The sequence below is a fragment of the Ooceraea biroi genome, chromosome 4, assembly GCF_003672135.1.
Source record: "Ooceraea biroi isolate clonal line C1 chromosome 4, Obir_v5.4, whole genome shotgun sequence".
NCBI classification, from domain to species: Eukaryota; Metazoa; Arthropoda; class Insecta; order Hymenoptera; family Formicidae; genus Ooceraea; species Ooceraea biroi.
Window position 1 is genome coordinate 16,086,191 of NC_039509.1, and position 21,520 is coordinate 16,107,710.

General features: G+C 48.6%; 1 protein-coding gene across 1 annotated transcript; it reads left to right on the top strand.

Annotated features, from left to right (window-relative positions):
- Positions 1-1,086: 1,086 nt before the first annotated feature.
- LOC105284888 lies at positions 1,087-20,654 on the top strand. Its single transcript, XM_011348721.3, has 7 exons — positions 1,087-2,845; positions 3,186-3,416; positions 11,114-11,227; positions 11,447-11,533; positions 18,223-18,423; positions 18,579-18,764; positions 18,860-20,654. The coding sequence occupies exons 1-7, from the start codon at positions 2,533-2,535 to the stop codon at positions 19,585-19,587; spliced, it is 1,860 nt and encodes a 619-aa protein (XP_011347023.1). The 5' UTR covers positions 1,087-2,532; the 3' UTR covers positions 19,588-20,654.
- Positions 20,655-21,520: the final 866 nt, after the last annotated feature.

The following is a 21,520-nucleotide window of genomic DNA, read 5'->3' on the forward strand; positions in this document are numbered from 1 at the left end:
CTTCCCAGTGTCGTTTCGCAGTCTCGCGCGGGGTGGTCGTTGAGCAACGGAAGCAGGAAGAAATCAACCGAGAAGGGCGAAAAGCCGGCCGACTGAAACGAGCGCGATCATGTGGGACAATCGTCGAAAATATTTTCTACCCCCGACAACTGAAAGTGCACGTTCGAATCTGCGTGAATAATTAGAGGACTTCGTTTGGCTGCTGCAAAAAGTGCTCGACATCAAGACGGAACGAAATAAGCTGCGTTTATTTCCTACCACGTTAATTACAACTGACGATTCCTATTAATTTCGCAGCTGTCACGTGTGATTATGAATGTGGTACAGTCTAATCTTCTCTGTGAATAATTAAACAAATGAGATTGTTCCGCTGCAGTGAGAAACATGGATAGTGGTCTAAAATGTAATATTACATTTAAACGATAATACTGCTGAAATGAAAGGTAAAATTGTCGCAATGAGGAGTTCGTGATACGATTTAAATGAACCCTCGAGAAAAATATTTTTCACATACATCGTCACCGTATTGAACGACGAAGCGCGACAACTTGCTGCATAAATATCACGTTGTGCGCCTTTGGACCCACACCGTCCATCCGTGCAGATAATTCGCGACAGTGTGCGGTCAAAATCATCGCTCGACCCATGGTGTCAATCCCGCGCCGCAATCATGCGACGCGGTGAGACGCAACGTCGAGATTCATCTCCGGAAGCTCGTCTCCCCCGGAACATCCCGCGAAGCCCCCGTCGTCCGGCGCAACGACGAGGGAGCCCGGAAGACAGCGCGAGGTTTGTGTAATCCGCGAGTCGTCATCGGCGGGAGTATCGTCAGGATAGCGGCGGCAGTCCTGCGAGAGGAGGTTGTGCGCGCGGCGGCAACGCGACAAAGAGGGAAAAAGAGAAATTTCCGCCAGCCAGAGAGAGAAACGGAGAGATTTTTCCCCACCGCTTGGAAAAACCAATCCCCCACCAGACGGGTACCGTGGGGGCAGGCGGCGGTGGCGGCGGCGTGGAAGAGACGAGCGGCGGGCTGCGGGGGCGACGAAAAGAGGGGGCGAGGAGGGTTACCCAGGGTGGTCTCGGTGGTGGCTGGGGGCGGCAGCCTCAAAAATACACCGCAACCACACCGCGCGGCTCCACCGCAGAAGCCGCCATCTTCCACCGCCGAACCGAAACGAGACCGCGCGAGTTAAACACCCTATCCTACTTCCTCCGAGTAGAAGCTATCCTGCCACTCGCCGAAGCAACGGCCAGGTGAAGAATCATCGTGACCGCGACAGTGATCGGCTCTCTGCAAAGGACACATCCGAGGATACATCCTGCAATCCGCGCGGCGAAGAAATCAGCGAAGAATGAAGAATCGGTGTTGACGTGCGCGGATGAAGATGCATCGTGGATCGTGATCGTCTCATCTCGATCAGTTTACAAGCCTCGAGGAAGTCTTTCTACCAGTGATTGCGTGTTTCAATCGGTTATTCGACTCGCGGTTGACGCGTTCCCGTAATTGATCAAGACTTCGATCGGTGGCGGAGATACACGTGACAGATGCCGTACGCGGCTCTCGCCAAAGTTTACCGGAAGTTTCGCGCGGTGAGCGCCGCATGCGGAAACACATGATTTGATTTAAAAGGACCTTTGGATATATGCTGGGATATTTTAGTGGCAAGAATATACATGACTGAGAAGAAGACAGTGCACGAGCATGGTACCATCGATCACGAGGACTGTGCGATAGTGTTTTAAGAGGATACGCATGATAAAAATCAGTATTTCTCTCAGCTCGGATCTGTTTCTGCGAGGTTGACTTCCGATTCTCGATGAGTGGATTTAAGTGTTTTGAGCAGCGGCAAGTGTTCCTTGATCGTTGATAAGTAGACGGCAGGCCCGATCAAAGAATCGGAATACATAGAAACAAGGGTCGTCGAGATTGCCGACGATTCCAATAAAACGAATTTTCTCCGCGAGTTGGCAATCGAGACGGAGAAGAATCTGCAAACGGATGCGCCTACCTCCGTGCCGCGGCAAGATAATGAAATAAGGATCAAAGGAGCCTAGGGCCCGCGAGGGCCGTGGAAGCCGCCGAAGAGTCGCGCGTGCCGCACGAGATCCCGTAGAAAACAAATCCAATTCTCGCTGAGAGAAGGACGTGCATTCGTAATGCGTTCCTTACCACCGGTAAGATCGATCTGTGCTGAAAAAATTCGCGGATCATCATCAAGTAAGCACGACATCTTGATCAGTTATCGAATGCAATAATCGATCCCGATGAGAGAAGTTTAGCTCACGGAAGAAGCAACTGGCAATCGGGCTTCGACGAAGTGAGAAAATATCACGAACGCAGACGTATCATTGGAGGACCAAGCATCATATCGGAATTGATCAGAAGAATCGATCTCCCGCTAATCACGTATACAGTTACTTCGTTTACGATTCGGTGAGAGTAAGACGTAAACAATTGAGCAGCCGAATTCCACCGGGAAGCTTGCAGGGAAAGGTGACGTCTCGATCGAGGGAACCGATGATACCGTGCTCATGACGAATCCTTCACGAGATGCACGATCCGAGGATCGGCCTCCCGGTCTAGACTATCCCGATCCTAGGCCAGTACGTGGTGGCCATCAGGTGGTGCATCAAGCGAATCCGGTGGGCCAGATCGGTGGGCCCAGGATACGGAGAACGCGGGCTTCGTCCTCGAGGAGAAGAATGCACCTGGCGAACGAAGTTCCTTCTCAAGGTTCGGCCGGCGGAAATCATCACTCCGATTATGTTCTCACTGCTGACCTGCTTGCCGAAAGGACACTGGATGGATTGCTCGCCGAGCATCCCGGAGAACTTATTCGTACAGGTATCATGGAATCGCAACATTTCCGGAAATATTATTTCTATGTGTGATTTATTTCATATATAATTCGCCTTTCTATTCTGCTTATATTTTCGTTCATCAGCCCAGCGTAAGATTACTTTTTGAGAGAGTTCAAGTATAGCTGTAAGCTGTGTGCGACCAGTTTAATTAGAGATATATTTTCTTTAAATTTACTCGCACATTTCTCCAAATAGTACAAAATTTATTTAAAATATATCTGCAGACACTGTAATTTTTATAATAAATTATCTTGACAAAAGCGCAATTAATTTTAATAATAACTTTGCGGATAATGTAATTTTGATTTCTACGTTGATACAAGGCTCTCCACATGTGGTCTGCACGGTATTGCCGTCGCATTGGAGATCGAACAAGACCCTTCCGGTAGCCTTCAAGGTAGTAGCCCTCGGCGAGGTTGGAGACGGTACCCTTGTGACCGTTCGGGCCGGAAACGATGAGAATTGTTGCGCGGAATTGCGGAATTCTACAGCTCTAATGAAAAACCAGGTCGCTAAATTCAATGACCTCAGGTTCGTCGGCAGAAGCGGGAGAGGTGAGTCTTGTGAATTACATAATAATGTGAGCCTTAATCTATACAGAGTAAAATTTCTTTTTGAATGCTGCTCTGATGCGATAAAACGTTAGCAAATTTATAACTCTTCTCTGGGTTACGCTCTCAATATTCTTGTAAATTTGCTTTACCAAAATAACGTTCATCAGTTGACGTCGAAAACTCGATCGGCTTTTGTGCCGGTTCGCCTTCTTCCGATATGGCGTCTTAAATCATTCAGACTTCACTACATTAAGATGGTGCCCCGACTGATGGCCTCGTTTTTCCCGCGTCGAAAGCCAAGCTCGGGCCACCACCTGGCCCCTCGTCCCGTTCTCATTTTTAATTCACGCGACAAATACCGTGACCCGGTATCTCCTCGCGACTGCCATCCGCGCCGCGAAGGCGGGATGAAGGGAGCGCACGCGGAGATTTTTTAATTCCCGACTTCGTTTCAATAATTCAGCGTTCCTTTCGTCCGAGAAGGCGGGCGCACCAGTGCGGCGAGGGGCAAGAAAAAATTGGGGTCCGAGGTCTCTGAATAATGCTCCCTAATAATCGCACCCATTACGGACGGTTAATGCAAACGTTCGCTCCTCGAAGAGAAACCGAAGGGACGGGGGAGAGAAGCGGCACCGAAGGACCTAGGTCACAGCGGGAAAGAAGCAAACTTTCCGGCATCCTTTTTTCTCCCTTCGTCTCCTCTCGTTCCACGTGCACCAATCGAGGTAGGGAATCGAAAGATACGAGTAACGAGGCGTCCTTTAATTCCTTTAATTCGACCGAGTTGCACCATCTCGTCCTCTTCGTCCGTCTTCTCCAGCCACCCTCCTCTGCCTCGTCTTTCCACGACGACGTTGAACTTTCGAAAGAGAACGATGGAGCGAGAGAGAAAGAGAGAGAGAGCAGTCACGAGCGTAGCCGGTTAACGAGGGGGTGGTCGACTTGTTTATGGCAAATTGGAAAAGGAAATTGCGGGGTTTGCGATATCGGCGGGTGCCGCAGCACTTTCACCCGACGGCGGACCCTAAACGGCCCTCGCTCTTTTCTTTCCGCGTATCCCATTGACTTATTTCGACGATCAGTCCCGCGTTCTTTCCGGGACGCACGATTGTCGATGATAATTTCGTCGTCGCATTTTCCTTTTTATTCGGCCGCGTTGATTCACGAGCGATATGTTTCAACGAGGTTTCAGAGCGCGCCTCGATCGGGCGTCCCACATTGGCCTCTTCCACTCGAGAAATGGAGAGATCCAAGATATTCGTGACGGAACAATAGAGACTCGGGAACGGTTCCCAGAATTTTTTTCGCGAGATTCGCGAATGAGGATATCGCGGATATATAGGAAATCGTGGAATGGGGACGGGACGCCGAAACGCGAGTGAGATGAACGGAGTGTGAGCGGGGGCCGGGAGGGTGGAGTAGATGGAGGTAGAGTGGTTGGCTGTAAGCGGCTTTGGTTTCCATGGCAGTAAGCCCTCATTACTGTATTACGGGCAGCCCCTAACTACCACTGGTATGCACCGATCTGCCTCTAGATTCCCTATATGAGAGTGACGCAAGATCGTTCCGCGCCGCGTATCGCGATCACCGGGCAGGATCGGCGGATTTTTCTTTCCGCACGTCCGACGCCGGCGAATTTCCGCGCGTCGAGATAAAAGCCGGGCCTCGTCTGGCGCGCTTCGAACCGTCGAAAATTATACGCGCGTGGCGGACGCCGGACGGAAGGGGCATGACAAAAAATATTTGCCCCGGCAGAGGGGCAGATGAAGAGGGGCGAAAAAACGGGAAGAAGAACTGAGATGTGCGTTACGTGGAGGCTAAATGCGTGACAGGTGATCGTTATTACCTGCGCAAAGAAAGGGCAAACAGATCCCGCTGAATAAATCGAAAATTTATGATGTTTGTTGGCGAGTCACGTCGCGCGTATTGCTGCATAATACCACGCCGAGGCGAGGAGCCCCGGAGTGCATTTTATATACAGATTCCTCACGCGTTCCACTCGCTTTTTTGCCCCCGTTGTTTTGCACGCATCCCCGCGTGCGCGCTACCGACTTTTTCGGCTGCAAATATTTGTCTCGCGCTCGCCCGCGGGCTTTGTCAGGCCAATTTAATATTGCGAATGCGGACGGAGGAGAATTGATCGTGGTCGAGATGCGTGACGACGTTGATAGGACGGTCGGGAATGGCGACGCGGGACGAAGAAATCCTAGGCCACGTAGTTTGCCCTAGTTCAAGCGATTGGAAGCTGACCGGAAATTCGAGGATTCGCCGAAAATTAGAGATCTGATGAGAAAGTCTAAAATTTTTTGACCCCGACGGAGGTAGAGCCTCGAATGAATCGTCGGATCCACAAACGCACAATTCCGCAGAAAAGTGCGCAAATACATTTCATTTTTTTTCTCTCCTTTTTTTTCTCTCTGGACGGCGGAATATGATTTCCCCGATTTTTTGCAAATGCTCCGGCCAATTGTTTTCCGGAAAATCCTCATTTCCTCGCGAATGAATGAACAACGTATGACGAGGTCGTGCCCGAGAAAAACTTGGACGCGTCAGGAGTCGGCAAGCCTTTTTCCCCCCAGACTCGCTCCGATCCTTTTTAATCGTCTATAATCGCTTTCATTCGGTCTTACGCGCTGACCCAAAAGAGGGACCTCTTCTGGAAGCGTAGTGGTGTGCGGCCGGAGTGTAACGACTACGCACGGCTAGGGGTCGCGGGGGTGGCGGCGGAATATTATCATACCGGCGCAGGGGCGTATATCACTCGGCCACCCCTTTCGCTCCCGACAGGGATTAGCGTCAACCTCCGACTGCTAGGAGTCACGGGCCGTACGGAGACGCGGCTATACATGCGTGTTTCTCTGCGCTGCGCTGGTGTTGGAACGCGGAGAGAGAGCGCGACGGGGTGCGGTGCGGCGGGACGGAAGGGGTTAGCGACGGGCGTAAAAACGACGGGCATAAATACCGGAGTTACCTGTGTTTTATGACGGTCCGGCCGAGGTATAGGCAGGAAGAGCGCGAGAATCCGAGGGAAAGCTCCGACTATCGACAGCCAGATCCTGACCGATGTCCTGGCGCAATGGATCCCCGTCTCGCTCAGAGCCCCCAAGCCGCCTCCGCTTTCCGATCTCTTTTTCTCTCTTTCTCCCTTCCCGTGGAAGGAGGACCCGTTTTAGATCGTCGTCGCGTGGTGAACGTTGCAACACCAGAACGCTGCAAGTTCGCCGTTCTCGCGAGCGCAGATACGAATCTTTGATATCTTCTTTACGATTCGGAACAGAAACGCGCGGTTCAAGTATCGACGCCTCGGCCACCGCATTTATTTGTTAAATAAATTTCGTGACACTCTCGATTTTCTTATTATCTTCGGTAACACAAGTTTAGAAGTAAGAAAGATACTTTTAGCTGAGCGCTAAATCTAAATCTCCTTGCGATGACGGGAGTCATCGGGAGCGAAAAGTGCCATGAAGAATTCCGATATGGCGTGGAGATTATTTAATATGTCGTAAAGGTCCGTCCTCGCGCTGAGAAGGGTCGACGTCCGTTTTCATCGATCTTTAAAAATAATACCGGCTACCGCGTTCAGTCGACCAAACAGCTGTTGCAACCGCTTGCCCATGCAGTGGCAACGCTTTGCTTTAAAACATGTCCAATTCACGAGGATCAAAAAACTCCTCGATCAGTTAGCAATGCTCGTTGATAGAGATTTGTTGAATAACAAACTTACATCAAAGTATAAATATACCTCAACATTGTCGGAATAAATGTACTTTCGCGGTATAAAAATTAATTTCAAGTGACGGCAATCCGACGGGGACAGCTCTCTGAAAAGACGTAATTTCTGACATTAGGAGATACTAACGTTTTCGAGAAGCCGAATACGCCAGTTAAATCCACGAGAGTGGTTGGCGGATCTCGCCGGCGACCACCTCCGCGACGTTTTTTGCCAATTAAAAATTAAAAAATCCATCCCTCGAGCAAAGAAGGATCGCGGAAAGAACTGCGAGGGTGCGGGGAGTCGAGAAGCACGCGATCCTATGGCGGATGACTGCGCCGAGATTTTCTACCGATTAAACATTATTTTCCGCTCTGGTCTGTAGTACGGGCCCGCGTACGTGCGCACATATCCGTTTCTTTCACATATATTAATTCCACGTTTCCCTACTTTATTTTCTCGATATTTTTCGCTCCTCATTCCGTCGCGCCAACAGGAAGGCAGGTTTTTACAAACGCTTCAATGACCACATACCCGGTCGCGCCGTTGCATCTGAAAGTCGTTGTGCTCGATGTTGCGATTATTCCCAGCGAGAACCGATCCTCGTGCAAGTTTATCCTGCAGCAGAATATCGTCAAAGTTATCGCGAAATGATCGCCAGACGTGCCTGTGCGATAACAGTTTTCTTTCGTGATCCGCTATCTGTTTTCTATATATCTGCCACCTGATCTTAGCGTCGTTAAGGAATTTCACGAGCACGGATTATTAATACTTATTTAATCGATCCCTCTTAATGCCCCCGACACTCGTTTAAGATACCGTGCGAATACTCGTGTGTAGATAAAAAAAAGAGAGAGAGAGTTTTCTTTCAAACATGTCACGGCGATGTACACTCGTGCTCGTCTACCATGATTCGGATAGTCAAAACGTCAGAATCTTAAAACAGGACAAACACTCCGAAATAACGATCCGAGCAACCCTCGTACTCGCCTCGCCGGCAAACAGGGGAGTTTTTAACACTGCATGATCCTTGGGTAAACTTAGGGTAAACGCGTGAGCGTTCTCTCGTGTCTTCTCGCATAATTCTTGTCGCGTAAGTGGACGCGAGCCAACCCCGCCCGAATTAATCTCTCACTCCGACTCGTTTTGGCTTGCTAAATATCGTTGCGAGGGTATTTCGAGAGTATCCCGCGTCCCTGCAAAAATATCCGCAAAAACTTGCACGCCGGACTGAGGCTCGATCGACTGTTCACGTGAAAATTAACTTTGCGTCCTCGCATTCCTCCACTTGACGTGGATTTCGAAGTCTGAATGAGGGAAATACTAATAGAGCGCCGCAGAAACAACTGAATCCCGGACGATCTTTCGAAAAAAAATGAAAAAGAAAAAAGAAATCCAGCAGAACGGGAAACTCTACGGACTCGGACATCATAATCTTTATGGATCCTCTCAATCGCGTCTGCGACCAGGCAATATTTTGTTGGATAAAAGTGACGTACGACGCGTGGATTAGTAATTTTTTTCAGACTTGTTTGCAAGCACGTAGGACACTATCATCGATGAGTGAAATCCGCGGCGCATGAAGGAGCGCTCGAAAAAAGAAGCGGCCGATGCCAAAAAGAACGCAAAATGCGTTTTCCAATCTCGTAAATCACGCAGCAAGTCGAAAGATTTTGTCGTAATAGGATCATTTTCGGAGAACATGAAAACTGTTTTCACATGCGATTGGCCGCCGTGAATCCCGACAGTGTACAGTGTACCAATGAATTAGAATCTCGCTAGACGTAGGTAAGTCGAGGATCGAGGGCTGCAGAGACTCTGAAGGGTGGCTCGTTCTTCCAGCGAGTTACACATAATGCCTCATAAACACCCTCAAAATGCCTGCCATCACCCCTGATTCGCGTTACCGCCGCCCTTTCGCGCCTGACACCGCGCTGGCAATAAACTTCGGTCTCGTTAGCTCTCAGCCACGAAATCTCTCCGGTGAGATCTTCCGGCAGTCCGTTACGAAATAAAAGCCGGATGACAACAAGCTCCGACAGCAAGAAAATCGACAATTTTTTTCGAGACGCGTTTATTATCGAGTTTTCAATCATCCATCGTCATCGTACCGTTAAACGGATTTTCTGACGTGCGATGCTAGAAAGCTGATGAGCCTCTTGCTTTGAAAAATACTCGAAATTATAAATATATAAATAGCGACGATGCATGAAACTAAAGATTGATGAGATCGCTCGATATCTCGATATCTCGATGTGAAGTAATGGATTAAAAATTCGGCGCACAAAGTGTGAAATCGATTTTGACTATTTGGATAGACATCACGAAACAGCGCGGCGCGAAAATAGCAGCCAATCACCGCGCGATGCGAAAGGGAGCGCGCTGGAAATGGCACGGCTCCCTTGGCGAAGTTAAAGTCCGGTATTTCGCCGGGCGACGGGCGGTAAGCCGGTTAAATGTCGTGGTTCACCGTAAAAACGCGGTCGTTTACGGGGGGGTCGGCCGCGCCACCATAAAATAAAACTACCCGACCACGCGCGTGTACGTACCGGCCGCACTTGGCGACGCCATTATAAGCCGTATAACTTTATTGTCGCGGAGCGCGAAAAAAGGTATAAGTGCCTTGTTTTGCCATGTGCATGTCGCGTCGTCGGCGCTATTTTCTTTGCCCGGCATCGTGGCAGGACGCGACGCGATGCGATGGCTGGGCAACTCTCGCATTTTATTTCACGTACGCGCGATTACCGGGGCCGAGTGCGATGCGTCGAACGCGTGACGAATTCCGCGCGACGCGCGCGTCATCGATTGAAATATTTGTGCCGAAAACATCGAAATTTAGTAAACGGCCTGGCCAGTTACGAGTCGCGTTTCATCTGCGCGCGTTTGCCGATATTGTTTCAGGTCATCGGTGGGACTTGGAGAATGAAAAGCGCTAGCGAAGTGCGAAAACGGGCTGAAAAACATGTTAAGAGGCGCGAAATATTCGAAGAATCGGGAATTAACTTGCCGCGTCGTATTTTCAGCTGATTAAAAAACCACGTTTGTTATTTAAATAAAAATGTGAAAAGAAAACAGACGTACGTCGGCGGAAAAATTAAAAAATTGCGGATTTATTTGAAAAGAATCGCTGAAATAACAAAACTGATGTGACACGTGTCAAAGTTACAGAGGATCATGATTTTTTGTATTTGGGGAATATTTTACGATATTGTGAAATATTATCCGATCAAGTTACCGCGTCCGCTTGAAAATTCCGAGATAATCGGTGGAGTGGATGTCTCATCTATCGAGCTACCGAACGTTGTCAACACGGCGAAAGGTAAAACGACGAAATCGCGCGTGACGGGCGTATTTCAGAGGGTTGCGTTTAGCGCCGGCAGTATTAACATATTCCAGTCTATCCGGGAACAAACATCGACGCGGTGGCGTCACTCGTTCACCCCTTACTTCCGGCACATTTGTGTTTTGTTTCCAGCGAACGCACCGCGGCGCGCATTGCTGTTTCGCTCGTGCGTGCATGTATTCCTTACAAATCACGACGGATTAAATCCGTCAAGAAATTTCGGCCCGATCAATCGTAAGAGAGCTGTACAATTGCTTAGTCCAAAAAATTCACTTGACAAAATAAAAATGTCACGCTAAGATGAAAAGAGTTTTATCGCGTCTCACAGTATGCCCAAGCGTATTCTTGATAGAATACTTGAGGGAAGACGAAATCCGAATTGCGAAAGCGGTTTCAAGTTCATAAAATTGCGCGTGCTGAGAATATCTCTCTTCGCGGTTGGCGCGAATTGGATATGAATAATAGAGCCCGCGAGGAGTAAGGAGCGCGGGCTCGCCCGCGCCTTTATGGTTTTTGATTTGGCAACGGAGCCAAAGCACGAAACGAGCATCGTCCCATTGGGAGAATCCCGTCTCTCGTTTTACCGCCGGGCGATAATTCTTTCTCTCATCTCCCGACGTCTGTATCCCGTTCTCGTTTCAGGAAAGAGCTTCACCCTGACGATCATGCTGCAGACGTCGCCGCCGCAGGTGGCAACCTTGTCGAAGGCGATTAAGGTGACCGTGGATGGTCCCAGGGAGCCGCGTTCCAAGACAAGTGAGTTCAGCTTTACCTACTGAGGATAATGCGGGGGTGAATTTTTAACGTTGAGGTCCACCTTAATCGATGGGGTGACCTGCTAAGAGTCCAGTTAACGAGATGAGCCGGTGAACTAACGCGCGGCTAGAAGAAAACGCATAAGCCAATATTATCGAAGCGTCGCGACTGCCGGCGAGCTTCGTCGATTCCGACTCATGAATTCATCCCACGTTGCAGGACACCAGGCTTTTCATCCCTTTCACTTCGGACCTCGTCCATTCCCGTTCGGACACCCGCAGGACCCGCTGGGATTCAAGCTGTCGGGTAAGTGGGTGTTCTCTAATCGAAGACACGCGCGTGCGAGCCTCCTTCATCTTTGTCGCGACGAGTTTGCGCGGGTACCTGCTTCCGGTGAGGCTCACCTTCAGCCTCTCGGCACGTCTCTCCGTCGATAGATAACTAAGTTTGCAACCCCGTGCCGTGCCCCTCCCGAGAGTAGAGTAACTGCGGCAACTTCGGCGGGCCAGGGTCGACGCCCTCTTCTCGCGCGCTGGCTTCGTGGCTGCGAAGGGTGTCAAAATTGAGCGTCGGCAGGCACCGACTCAAAATTGAGTTTTGCCACCGGCCTCTAAGTGGAGAAGACTCTGATTAAGCCCCCGAGCGTGAACTCTGCCTTTTCGTTTCGAGGAAGTCGCCCGGTTCCAGGCTCGACGAAGAAACTTTGCCACCGTCAACTTCGCTATCGAGTAGCTTACGAAACGATAAAATATTCCCGCCAATTTCCCAACTTGAGCCATTAATGATCCACGAAGTGGACCTGCTCCCGCGAATACGGTTTTTATGATGAAAAAGTATTTGATGAATGCCCTGTCGCTGAGATCGCGCTAAGCGAATCACGAAATATCGCTTGGCACTGTTTTCAGCGCGTAATCGGTCAGCCTGTTTCTCAGGGCGGTAATGCGCTCGCTGCGATATAAACGATGGTTTAAACGTTTCACCGTCGTCAGCATTTTCGAAAAAGTTTTCAGGTATCCGGCCGTTTCGACAGGACAGTCGGGTGGCACGAATTCCATTGAAACTCGTTCGAAGCTCCAAATTTTGATGGGACTAGCCCGGAGCAGTGAGGGTCGGGTACTGATACTGGTGCACCGACAGTGTATTGTTTCGGCATGATAAGCGGCTTAACGGAGCTTCGCTCCCTCCTATCCCCGAGGCGTACTACGGGATGGCAGTCCTGCCGTCGATTTCTCCCTGCTGCCGCCCCTCCGACCCCCGCGCATCCACGATCTGCTCAATCAAGAATCAGCCACTGCCGCGCCCGGAGCTGCAACTTTCCTTCCCTTCATGCCATCGCGATTTTGTCCGTGGATTGTTCCAGCATGATGCAGACGCATGGGAACGGAAGTGCGGTGTTCATTGAGCGACCTTCTCGAAACAGATTTCGAAAACCGCGATTATTTTTCAATTGGCTGTCACTAAACGGAAAGTCGCGTGATGCAAAAGCAAACGCATTCCTAGCGTTCAAACGTGCTTAAAATCAATCGGATCTTTAATCGATCACAAGATCTCAGCTATATATCAGAAGCATATTGCGAGTTATTGGCTCACGGTTTTCACACGCCACCGGATAAATTGTATTCGCGCAATTGGGTCACCTACATTGTCTCGGAGGGGCTAGGGTGCAAACGGCACTCGACTAATATCGATCGGTTTATTTCGAGTAATGTGCCCGCGAGTTTTTTCAACCCTTTCGCTCGGGGTTCGGTGCTCGGCTCACAGGTTGCGCCTCCGTCCAGTCCGACGGAGGGTCGGTCAGTTGAGCACCTTTCGAACTTTCAAAGCTGGCCGGCGCCGACCGGGTATCGCTGACTAGGTAAGGGGCTGCTCAAGAGGTGGTTTATTAGACATCTACGTCAGGAGGGTTGATAAGGAGAAAGGGAAGAGCATCACCGGGGTGAGGCGCGTGAGGCGAGTGGCTGGCCGTGCAGGGTTGTTAAGGTGCCCATTGAGGTGTAACTAGGGGGATGTTATTAAATTTCGTTCGGGCCTACCTCGACAGCAGGGACGAATTTTATGGGCTCCCTAAGGGCTTCGTGAGAGTGCCGTTGTCCGACGGGCGAGCCAATGCGCCTTTTTCTCCCTTCAATCTCCGATATTCCGTCGCTCTAATTCTGTTCTTCTCGTCAATTGCAATATGTTGAGGTGACACGCTCCGCGTTATTATCCGCTTATTATCCGTTCGCTCTGCGCATTAGCACGACGTTCTTTTTATTTTTGTCAAAAATCACTCGCGTCATTCGCAACACAGCATAAAATTTAAAATATCTCCGAAATAGTTTTTTCGTGTAGATCTCGAAGAGACCTTTGGCAATGATCCAAAAGACGATCCAGCAGACTGTAGAGGGTGAATGTTCTCGACTTTTGCGTTCCGATGATTTTGATAAGTATCATGACACACTGAGGAATGAGCAAGTTCAGAGAAAATTAATGTATCCGATGACAGATACTACACGCGGCAGATCGTCGCTGAGATTGTCCGCGAACGAAAACACCCTGATCGCGCGCCTCCCGGGAGACCGTGCCCGTCGTCTTTGTCAGTCTGGCTAAGGGGATGAAAAATCGCGAGGTGCCAAGATTCGAGTTAACAAGAACAGCTCGTGCAGCCCCAATCTGCCCTCCCTCTTTCCGCTCTCCCGTGTCAATTAACCGCCTACGAGAGGGAGGACGGGTGGCGGAGGACTCGGGGAGAGAACCGGAAAAATCGCGACCCCTGTTTCAATAAGGTGGCCTTTACCTCATTTGGGGGAGATTGTTAGGAACGCTCAGTTTAAAACTGTCGCTTCGTTCCTGGATCGTTTTGCAGTAAATTCGCGAGCTCCTTTAAAGCTGATCTTCTCTCTTACCAGAAATATAATTTGCCAAATATATATATAATTTGGCAAAAATTATTAATGTGAATTCTTCTTCCATAATATTTTTCGCGCACCGTTCAGCTCTTTTTCCTCGAATACACTACTATTATAATACAACGCGAGCGAATCGTAAATCTCAGGGGGTGCTGATTGGGCTAGTCACGACAAGGTTTACCCTGACCTGTTACGACCGTCGGATTATATCCCGCTTTCGGACTTGAACGCTATTGTACCTGATTTACGATGCGACACGTTCAAAAGCCGCTTCCACGTACGGAAAACCGAATGCGGCAACCCTTCGACCGTGCGGTCCTTAAAGGAAGCCTTTTTAAGGGTTGTTCCTGTCCACCCCCGTGTCGAATCACTGCGGATCCTTTAAATTCGCGTCACATTTCACCCCCTTGCGTGTCTTGCAAGGGCATCCCGGGGTGTCCCGTCTTTTAATCAGGTCCGGCGACCGGGACCTTTCTCTGGAAGCGACGGTAACTAATGACGCTCTCTCTAGCCGTCGGTCTTCCCTCTCGTCTCCTTTCCTGTCGTCGACACGGAAACCCACCGAGCCTAACAGATACCCGTTAGCATCCCGCAGTATACCTGAAATCGAGGCGTCTTCGATTCGATTCACGATCGGACTTTGAATGTACGTAATGGAATCAAACTGATACGTGTACTGATACGTATGCACATAATTCGTATGCAAATTATTAAAACGAATATTTATCTTAAGCACTATGTAGATGACATTTATGAAAAAGCTACATGTCTATAGATAAATTTTCAGTAATAAAAACAAAAATTTATTGCATCGACAATTTGTAATAATTATTATATAATGAATTTCTAAAACTTTTATGTGCGGAATAATATTATATAATTAGCGCATCAATAGAATCACTTATTATTATAATGAATAATAATAATAATATAATATTAAAATATTTACACCTATATATAATCAGAGAATGTAATAAACAGACCAAAATTTATGCACCGCTAAATTTTGCCAATTTCTTAAAAGATCCATCATTTTTGCGCTCTTCGTCAACTTCAAAGAGAAAACCTCGCAACAGTAGGATAAAGACAGAGAAGAAGGGAGAGAGAGACAGCAATTTTCTCGTCCTTTCTCGAAATATCTCCTCGTGGAGCTTAGATCGGTGCCAGGGACCTTTCCAGGGTGGCATTTTAGGGGTTGCTGCGACGCGATAATGAGAACGGGCGCAAAGGGTGGGTGTGCAAAGACATCCAACCGGCAGTAGCTAGAGGATAGAACGCGGGGTGGAAAGAGGAGCGACGAGCGAGACGAAGAGTAACAGAGAGGAAGCGAAGAGGTTGGCAAAGAGGGGGAGATCGAGCTCCGCAAGGGTTAACGCCTTAGCAGCAAGAAGGGCGTTTTTAACGCCTGTTTTGCATAGATTTGAATAGATAAGACAGACAGGAAAATACGCGAATTAATTTATTATGTATCTCGGGGTGGCGAGATCGTGGAGACTCGAGGCGAAGAACTTGGAGGACTTCCCCCGTCGTTTACGGACTGCGTGTCAGGCTTCGAACCAACGTCTTTAAATAAAACGGTCCTTACGTAGCGTCGTTGCAACGTATTCACGCGTAAAACTTAAAACGTCAAAGACTAGACGGGAACTTTACGCACCGAAACGGAATACGATGACAATTCACGAGATAATTTATTTTCAGATTCGTGGAAACCACCATGGTATGACGGAAATAATTACGAGCGAAAAGTGTAATCGAAATTCGAAATCGCGTCCTGCCAATGAGTTCTGTAATCGACGTGGCCAAATTTAATTCAGCCCGCGGGCGGCTCGGTGGCGAAACGTATATAAAGCTACGCTTAAAAGCTCATATTACACGTGACGTCACATTACCGCATCTCGGGAGCGGCGCGACCAAAGTACGTAGCACATTTTGAGCACGCTGCTCGATAATACATCATCCCTTAAAGCCCCAGTACCCCGATAGAAGGCACACGCAAAGGCAACTAACCCTAGGGCCGTAACGTTTAAGCTTAACATTTCTCACCCCTTAAAGGGTAGCAGCGGCTCCTTGAACCCTTTCAGCCTCGTCTCCCGTGCTCTGTCTCCCTCCTGTGTGCTCTCACTCTTTCCCAGATCTCGCCGGAGCCCACCCCTCATTAGTCTTCATTTGTTTTCGGAATTATCGCCCGCCAGCCGAACCCAACCTGGCACGCGAGTTCCGTCGAAAGAGGGTGCACGGCATTTTCGGGGTTTATTAAATTGAAAATATGTTACGCCCGCTTTGGGACGCGTGCCGCATCGAACTTTACACGTTCGCTTAGAAACTTGAAACTTTTATGACGCACTAAACGCTTATCCAGATTATAAAACATTACGAAACGAGATTATAAAATATTATGAAATAAAAGAGAAATATTTTTTAAATTGTTGATAACATGCATTTTAATATAACGATTACAGCAAATTAACAAGATTATTGCAATTATTAAAAAATATCATGTTTCATCCCCCACAATCTCACTATAAATGTTTCACAGCCGGCCGTGAACGGAGAATAATTCAACCACTCGGAGAATTATTTTTAAGACGGCAATCCAAATTTGATTGCTTCGTGACAAACGCGTGGGAGGGAGGGGGGAAATCCATTGTCAGCTATCGGACAGTGTTCGCGCGACGCGCTCATCACCTAAGGATCCTGATGCCTGCAGAGCTTACCGAAGCGGTTCTTATTCATGCTGCAGCCAACGGAAGCCGTCCGTTGGCTCCCGTAAGCTCGGTGGCAGCGGTGCTTTCGCGCGCCTCTTATCGTTTTCTTAATCCCCCTCATAAAGTAGGAGGACTACGAGCTCTCACGGCTGGCCCGTTCAGTGTGCCACGCCGGTGTGGTAGGACGCGAGATAGCGGTGTCCTTCCTGGCGGGCGCGCGCGGCTTAAAGAGAGCTTAAAAATCACCCCTTCGACCCCTACCGAGCTTTTTCACGTCCCACCACGCGGCACGGCGCGACGGGTGGGGGCGTACGAGCGACCAATGAGGCGATCTGCGTGTCGAGATGGTCACGCCCTCGTGCCAGTGACCGGACAATTCTCCCCACTACGGCGAAGCATGCTTCCCCTGTTTACCACCCCGCCGTGACCCCCACCCCCGTCACGTACGGTAGCTTCGCGCAGCCTTCACGGAATTTTTAAACTGCCCCGCACAGATGACGGCATAATCTGTTATTGATCAAGGTCTTTCGAAAAACCGATACTACGTCGATGACCACGATGAGTTCGCTTCTTATATCGCTTCTCCCGCACCGCAACGCGTTGGAAGTCCGATCTCTTATGCGTGATGTAAAAAAATGAAGAAAAACAATGGAATTCTCCCCTTCTCTTCTAACTACTTATTAACGTAAATATAGTATTTATGAAAGAAACACTTCTTGTTCTTCTAAAAGTAATGAAAATGAATCTGCCGTTGCGCGAGTATGCGGACAAAGGCGATGATGCGACTTATGTCAGTTGGCTCGTCCGACCGATCACGTTTGGACGAACTTTTTGATGTCATGAAATTAATTGCATTCAAACACATGCTTGCGCGGTCGCGCGATATTGGCTATTATCGAAAAAAAGGTGATCGATCGTCTCTGCATTCTCTGTTGGATAAATTTAACTGTCCATCCACGTCAAAACCGCCTCTACGTCAAAGGGATGCGTTTCTACGACTCGGACTGTCAGTCGATCACCGTTTACCTGCCGGAAATTATACAACGCCACCGTGATGCCCAGAAATGTGTTACGTCTTGTCACAAAACAATCGTATCAGTCATTTTCAGGTACTGCCGTCTACATTGCGTTACTCACTACTGAAGGATTGTATCCTGTTTGAAAATGTCAACTTTTGACGTGCAGGCCTGCTGATGTATAGGTTATCAAAATATTTTTCAGACGAAAGCTTTTGATGCGTAAACGAGAGTGTAAATTCCGCGCGCGTAGAGCGAGCGTCCGTGTGTCGTTCGCGGCAAGTATTTCTGCGTGATATGGAGGTCACCGCGGCGCGGTGACAGTGGAGACGCTGAATAAACATTATCCTCGGGAACGTGTAATCTGCATTTCTTTGATTGCACAGGATTGCAACACCTGGGACTAGAGCAAGGAGCGGGTCAGGGATGGGGCGGGTTACCCCGAGGATCTCTACCGCCGCACTGTCTTCCACCGCCCCCCGGCCACCACCCGCACACACATCCACAGCCAGTTGGTGCATCAGCCTTCAACCCCTTCCACCACGCCATCGAACAAAGATCTCCGAGGCTGTCTGGATCTAACGCCGGTAAAGACACGAGATTCTTGTACGAATAAAAATTCCGGAAGGAACTCAAATCGTGAGCCCCTTTAGAGGAAGGGAGCGCCTTATTTAAGTAAACGCGGTGTTTTCTCAGGCGAGATTAAACGATTAATAGCCATGTAAATTGGTGTGTCTGAAAGAATCCACGAGGGGTGATTTGGGTCCCATCAGTGTGTCGGTGCGGGAAGTAACGCCGACAACGTCACCCGGCAACCCAGGACCGGGCTTGCTGACAACGGCCTCCGTGACGGCGCCGACGCCTCCCGCCGAGTCGACCACCACTACTACGACCCCCAGCCCGTCCGGACACCACTCACACTTTCAAGGTAAACGTCGAGACGTATCCGACCCGAGGTCCACATGATCCGAGTCCCCGTTTATAAGCCGACGAAGTTGACGTCCCGTCTTGTTCGTAACACAGGTCTTCATCTGCTGGGTGCTACGGGATCCATCTTTGGGTCGATATTCGCGCCGCTGCTACCGCAGTCCTCTTGGCTCTACAACCCACTGTATCACACGCAGCAGTACATCCTGGAACCGGAATGGCACGCTCTGGCCCTGAGAATGGCGCAGCAGCGATTGCAAAGGCCGGATCAGGCTCGACTGGAAGAACTTAGGAAGCTCCGAAGTAGCAGCGACAGTCCTGAGAGCAGTACGAAGGACGAGGAGCGAAGGGGAGACGATCAAGGTGTTTTGCGTCGATCTGGATTGGACAGTCCTGATGATAGCATCGAAGTGGACGATAGGAACGATCGAGATCTGAACAGAGACCGCATCAGGAGCGACGACTCTCTACCCGAGCAGGATTCCCCGAGGATCTCGCCGATCAGAAGCGATGTGGAGGACGCCGCGTCGACGGATGCTACCTTCCAAGAAGCATCGATTCGCTTGCGACCAAGTATAGAGAATTTAAACGACTCAGATCTCCAGATGGATCAGGATCAAATTGCCCGTCGCGGCGACCTCACCGTGAAAATCCGTCTAGAAGGCACGGTCGATCTCAGCACGAAGAAGGGTCAGGATAAGGAGAATGTCGGCCAGGATCTGACAACGCGAAGAAAGGACGACGGGCTCGACGTCGAGAGAGAAGCCATCAGATCGCGCAGAGAGAGGAGTCCCAAGCCTAGACATGTCTGGAGACCTTACTAAGGATTGAAGCGAAAACGAAACTTATCGAGAATTCTTCGAGCGCGGCGATTTTAACAAATTCGAGAGTCGAGGTAGAGAAACAAATTTTCATGTCGAAAAAATACGATTAAAGCGAAACTTATCGTGTGTCCTTTTCTTATCGAAAGAAAGGATTTTTGTTTTGCTGCTGAGATCAGCGGATTAATCTCTCAATGATCCGAGACTGAGCGCAGCGCTTGCACGATGTTGTAAATTACTTCAGCAATGTTAAGCTATATATTATCATCGTCAAGCTGTCGAGGGATGCGCGGAACACGTCGGTTAGATGCTCGAATATCTCGATTCAACGCGATGATCCTCCGCTTGGAAATTAATTATCAAAACTCTCAGACGAACCTTTTGCCAGAATTACTTATCTGTCCCTCTGTACCCGTTGCGGTATCCTAAGAATTGTCATGGACTCGAGGACTAACCAGGGTTTACGTTCGCATAGTATGTACATACGTAATAACGTCCGATCACTATCTAGGTTAATGTTTCAGAAAAAAAAAAAATACGTTAAGCACTACCCTCTCGTCATTCCGATTAAGGACACTTGAGCCGCCTGAATGTCTCATCAGCTACACGAGTGCACTATTATAGCGCGGGCGTACAGTATCGCAATCCTGAAGAACACGTTTCTTGGATCAGGATATACATCCCACGTCGTTTTTCAATCGTATAAATTTCCTCGAGAGACATTGTGCCAGGTGATTTTGCAGGAGCGTGTAAAAGATATTCATGTAGCTGATGACGTTTGGTGCAAGCGAAACTACGAGTAGCTTACGTTGTAAATATCACCATCTTAAGAATCTCAAATCCTGGCCGAGTCACATTTTATCGAACGTTGTCCCCTTTTTATGAGACAACGCTATTGCGAGGCGAAGAGATATCGATATAACCGTGCAAAAATTTCACTATATAATTATCGTTCGCAAAATCGACGAATCGTCTTGACGATTGACTGTATGTATGCGTGACTGGCCTTAATCAAAATCATTCATTGTTTAAGTACGTCATCAAATAAAGTAATATCATCCGTTCCACGATATCGATTTATTCTCTTACATGATCAGGGTAAATTTCACCGAAGACATTTAAAACTAGTAAGGTAAGTGCAACGTTACATAATTACATTTTATTATTACTCATTATTGTGTATAATTATGTATGCAAATACTAAATATTATGAATCGTTATTTGCGATAGTGTCATCTTTTAATCGGCATTTAATCGGTTGTAATTAATTACAACGTTATTATAATTAATTTTAAATTAAAAGATTCAGATTTTCCATAATCATCTTACAATTAGCACAAACAATTAATCTGTCATATGTCTTGTAATATTCCTTGAAAATACGATACATCACATTTGAATTATTCTTACAGCACTTGACGATAAAGTGAACAAATTGCAATGCGTGTATTGAACGTTCCGCGCGTGCAACCTAATCCAGTCGGACGAGATGCAGCAGATTCAATAATTCGCCGCGATTGCAATCGAGCGGGATGCACCGCACGCAAAAACGGGCAGGCTCGATATCCGCATGGTGAAAAGGTCTGCGTGATTGATGGAAAACAGACAAAGCACCCGTCAACCCCGCGCGCTGACCAGTGTCCCTGAAATCGAGATAAAAAGACCGCAAAACAATTTTCTACATTATTTTCCGATGCGCGCCGAACCAAATGAGCGATAATGCCGACATGTCGTGCCCCCATGAATCTCCGTTGCGCGTTTTTCAACACGCGATCTACGTGCGCGTCGCGATGATTGTCCGTAACACTTTTACCATTACATGTCCGTTAGAACATTTTGTATTTTTATCTTATCGATTTTTCTAACAGCCGGTTAACAACCGAACGAGATCAATTCGCGCGAGCCCTGCAAATCATTTCGAAATGTTGGCGCTCTC

Coding starts and splice junctions, on each gene's coding strand:
- LOC105284888 (XM_011348721.3), top strand. CDS start 2,533: ATGACGAATCCTTCACGAGATGCACGATCCGAGGATCGGCCTCCCGGT. Junction 3,417..11,113: donor CGTCGGCAGAAGCGGGAGAG/GTGAGTCTTGTG, acceptor TTCTCGTTTCAG/GAAAGAGCTTCACCCTGACG. Junction 11,534..18,222: donor GCTGGGATTCAAGCTGTCGG/GTAAGTGGGTGT, acceptor TTGATTGCACAG/GATTGCAACACCTGGGACTA.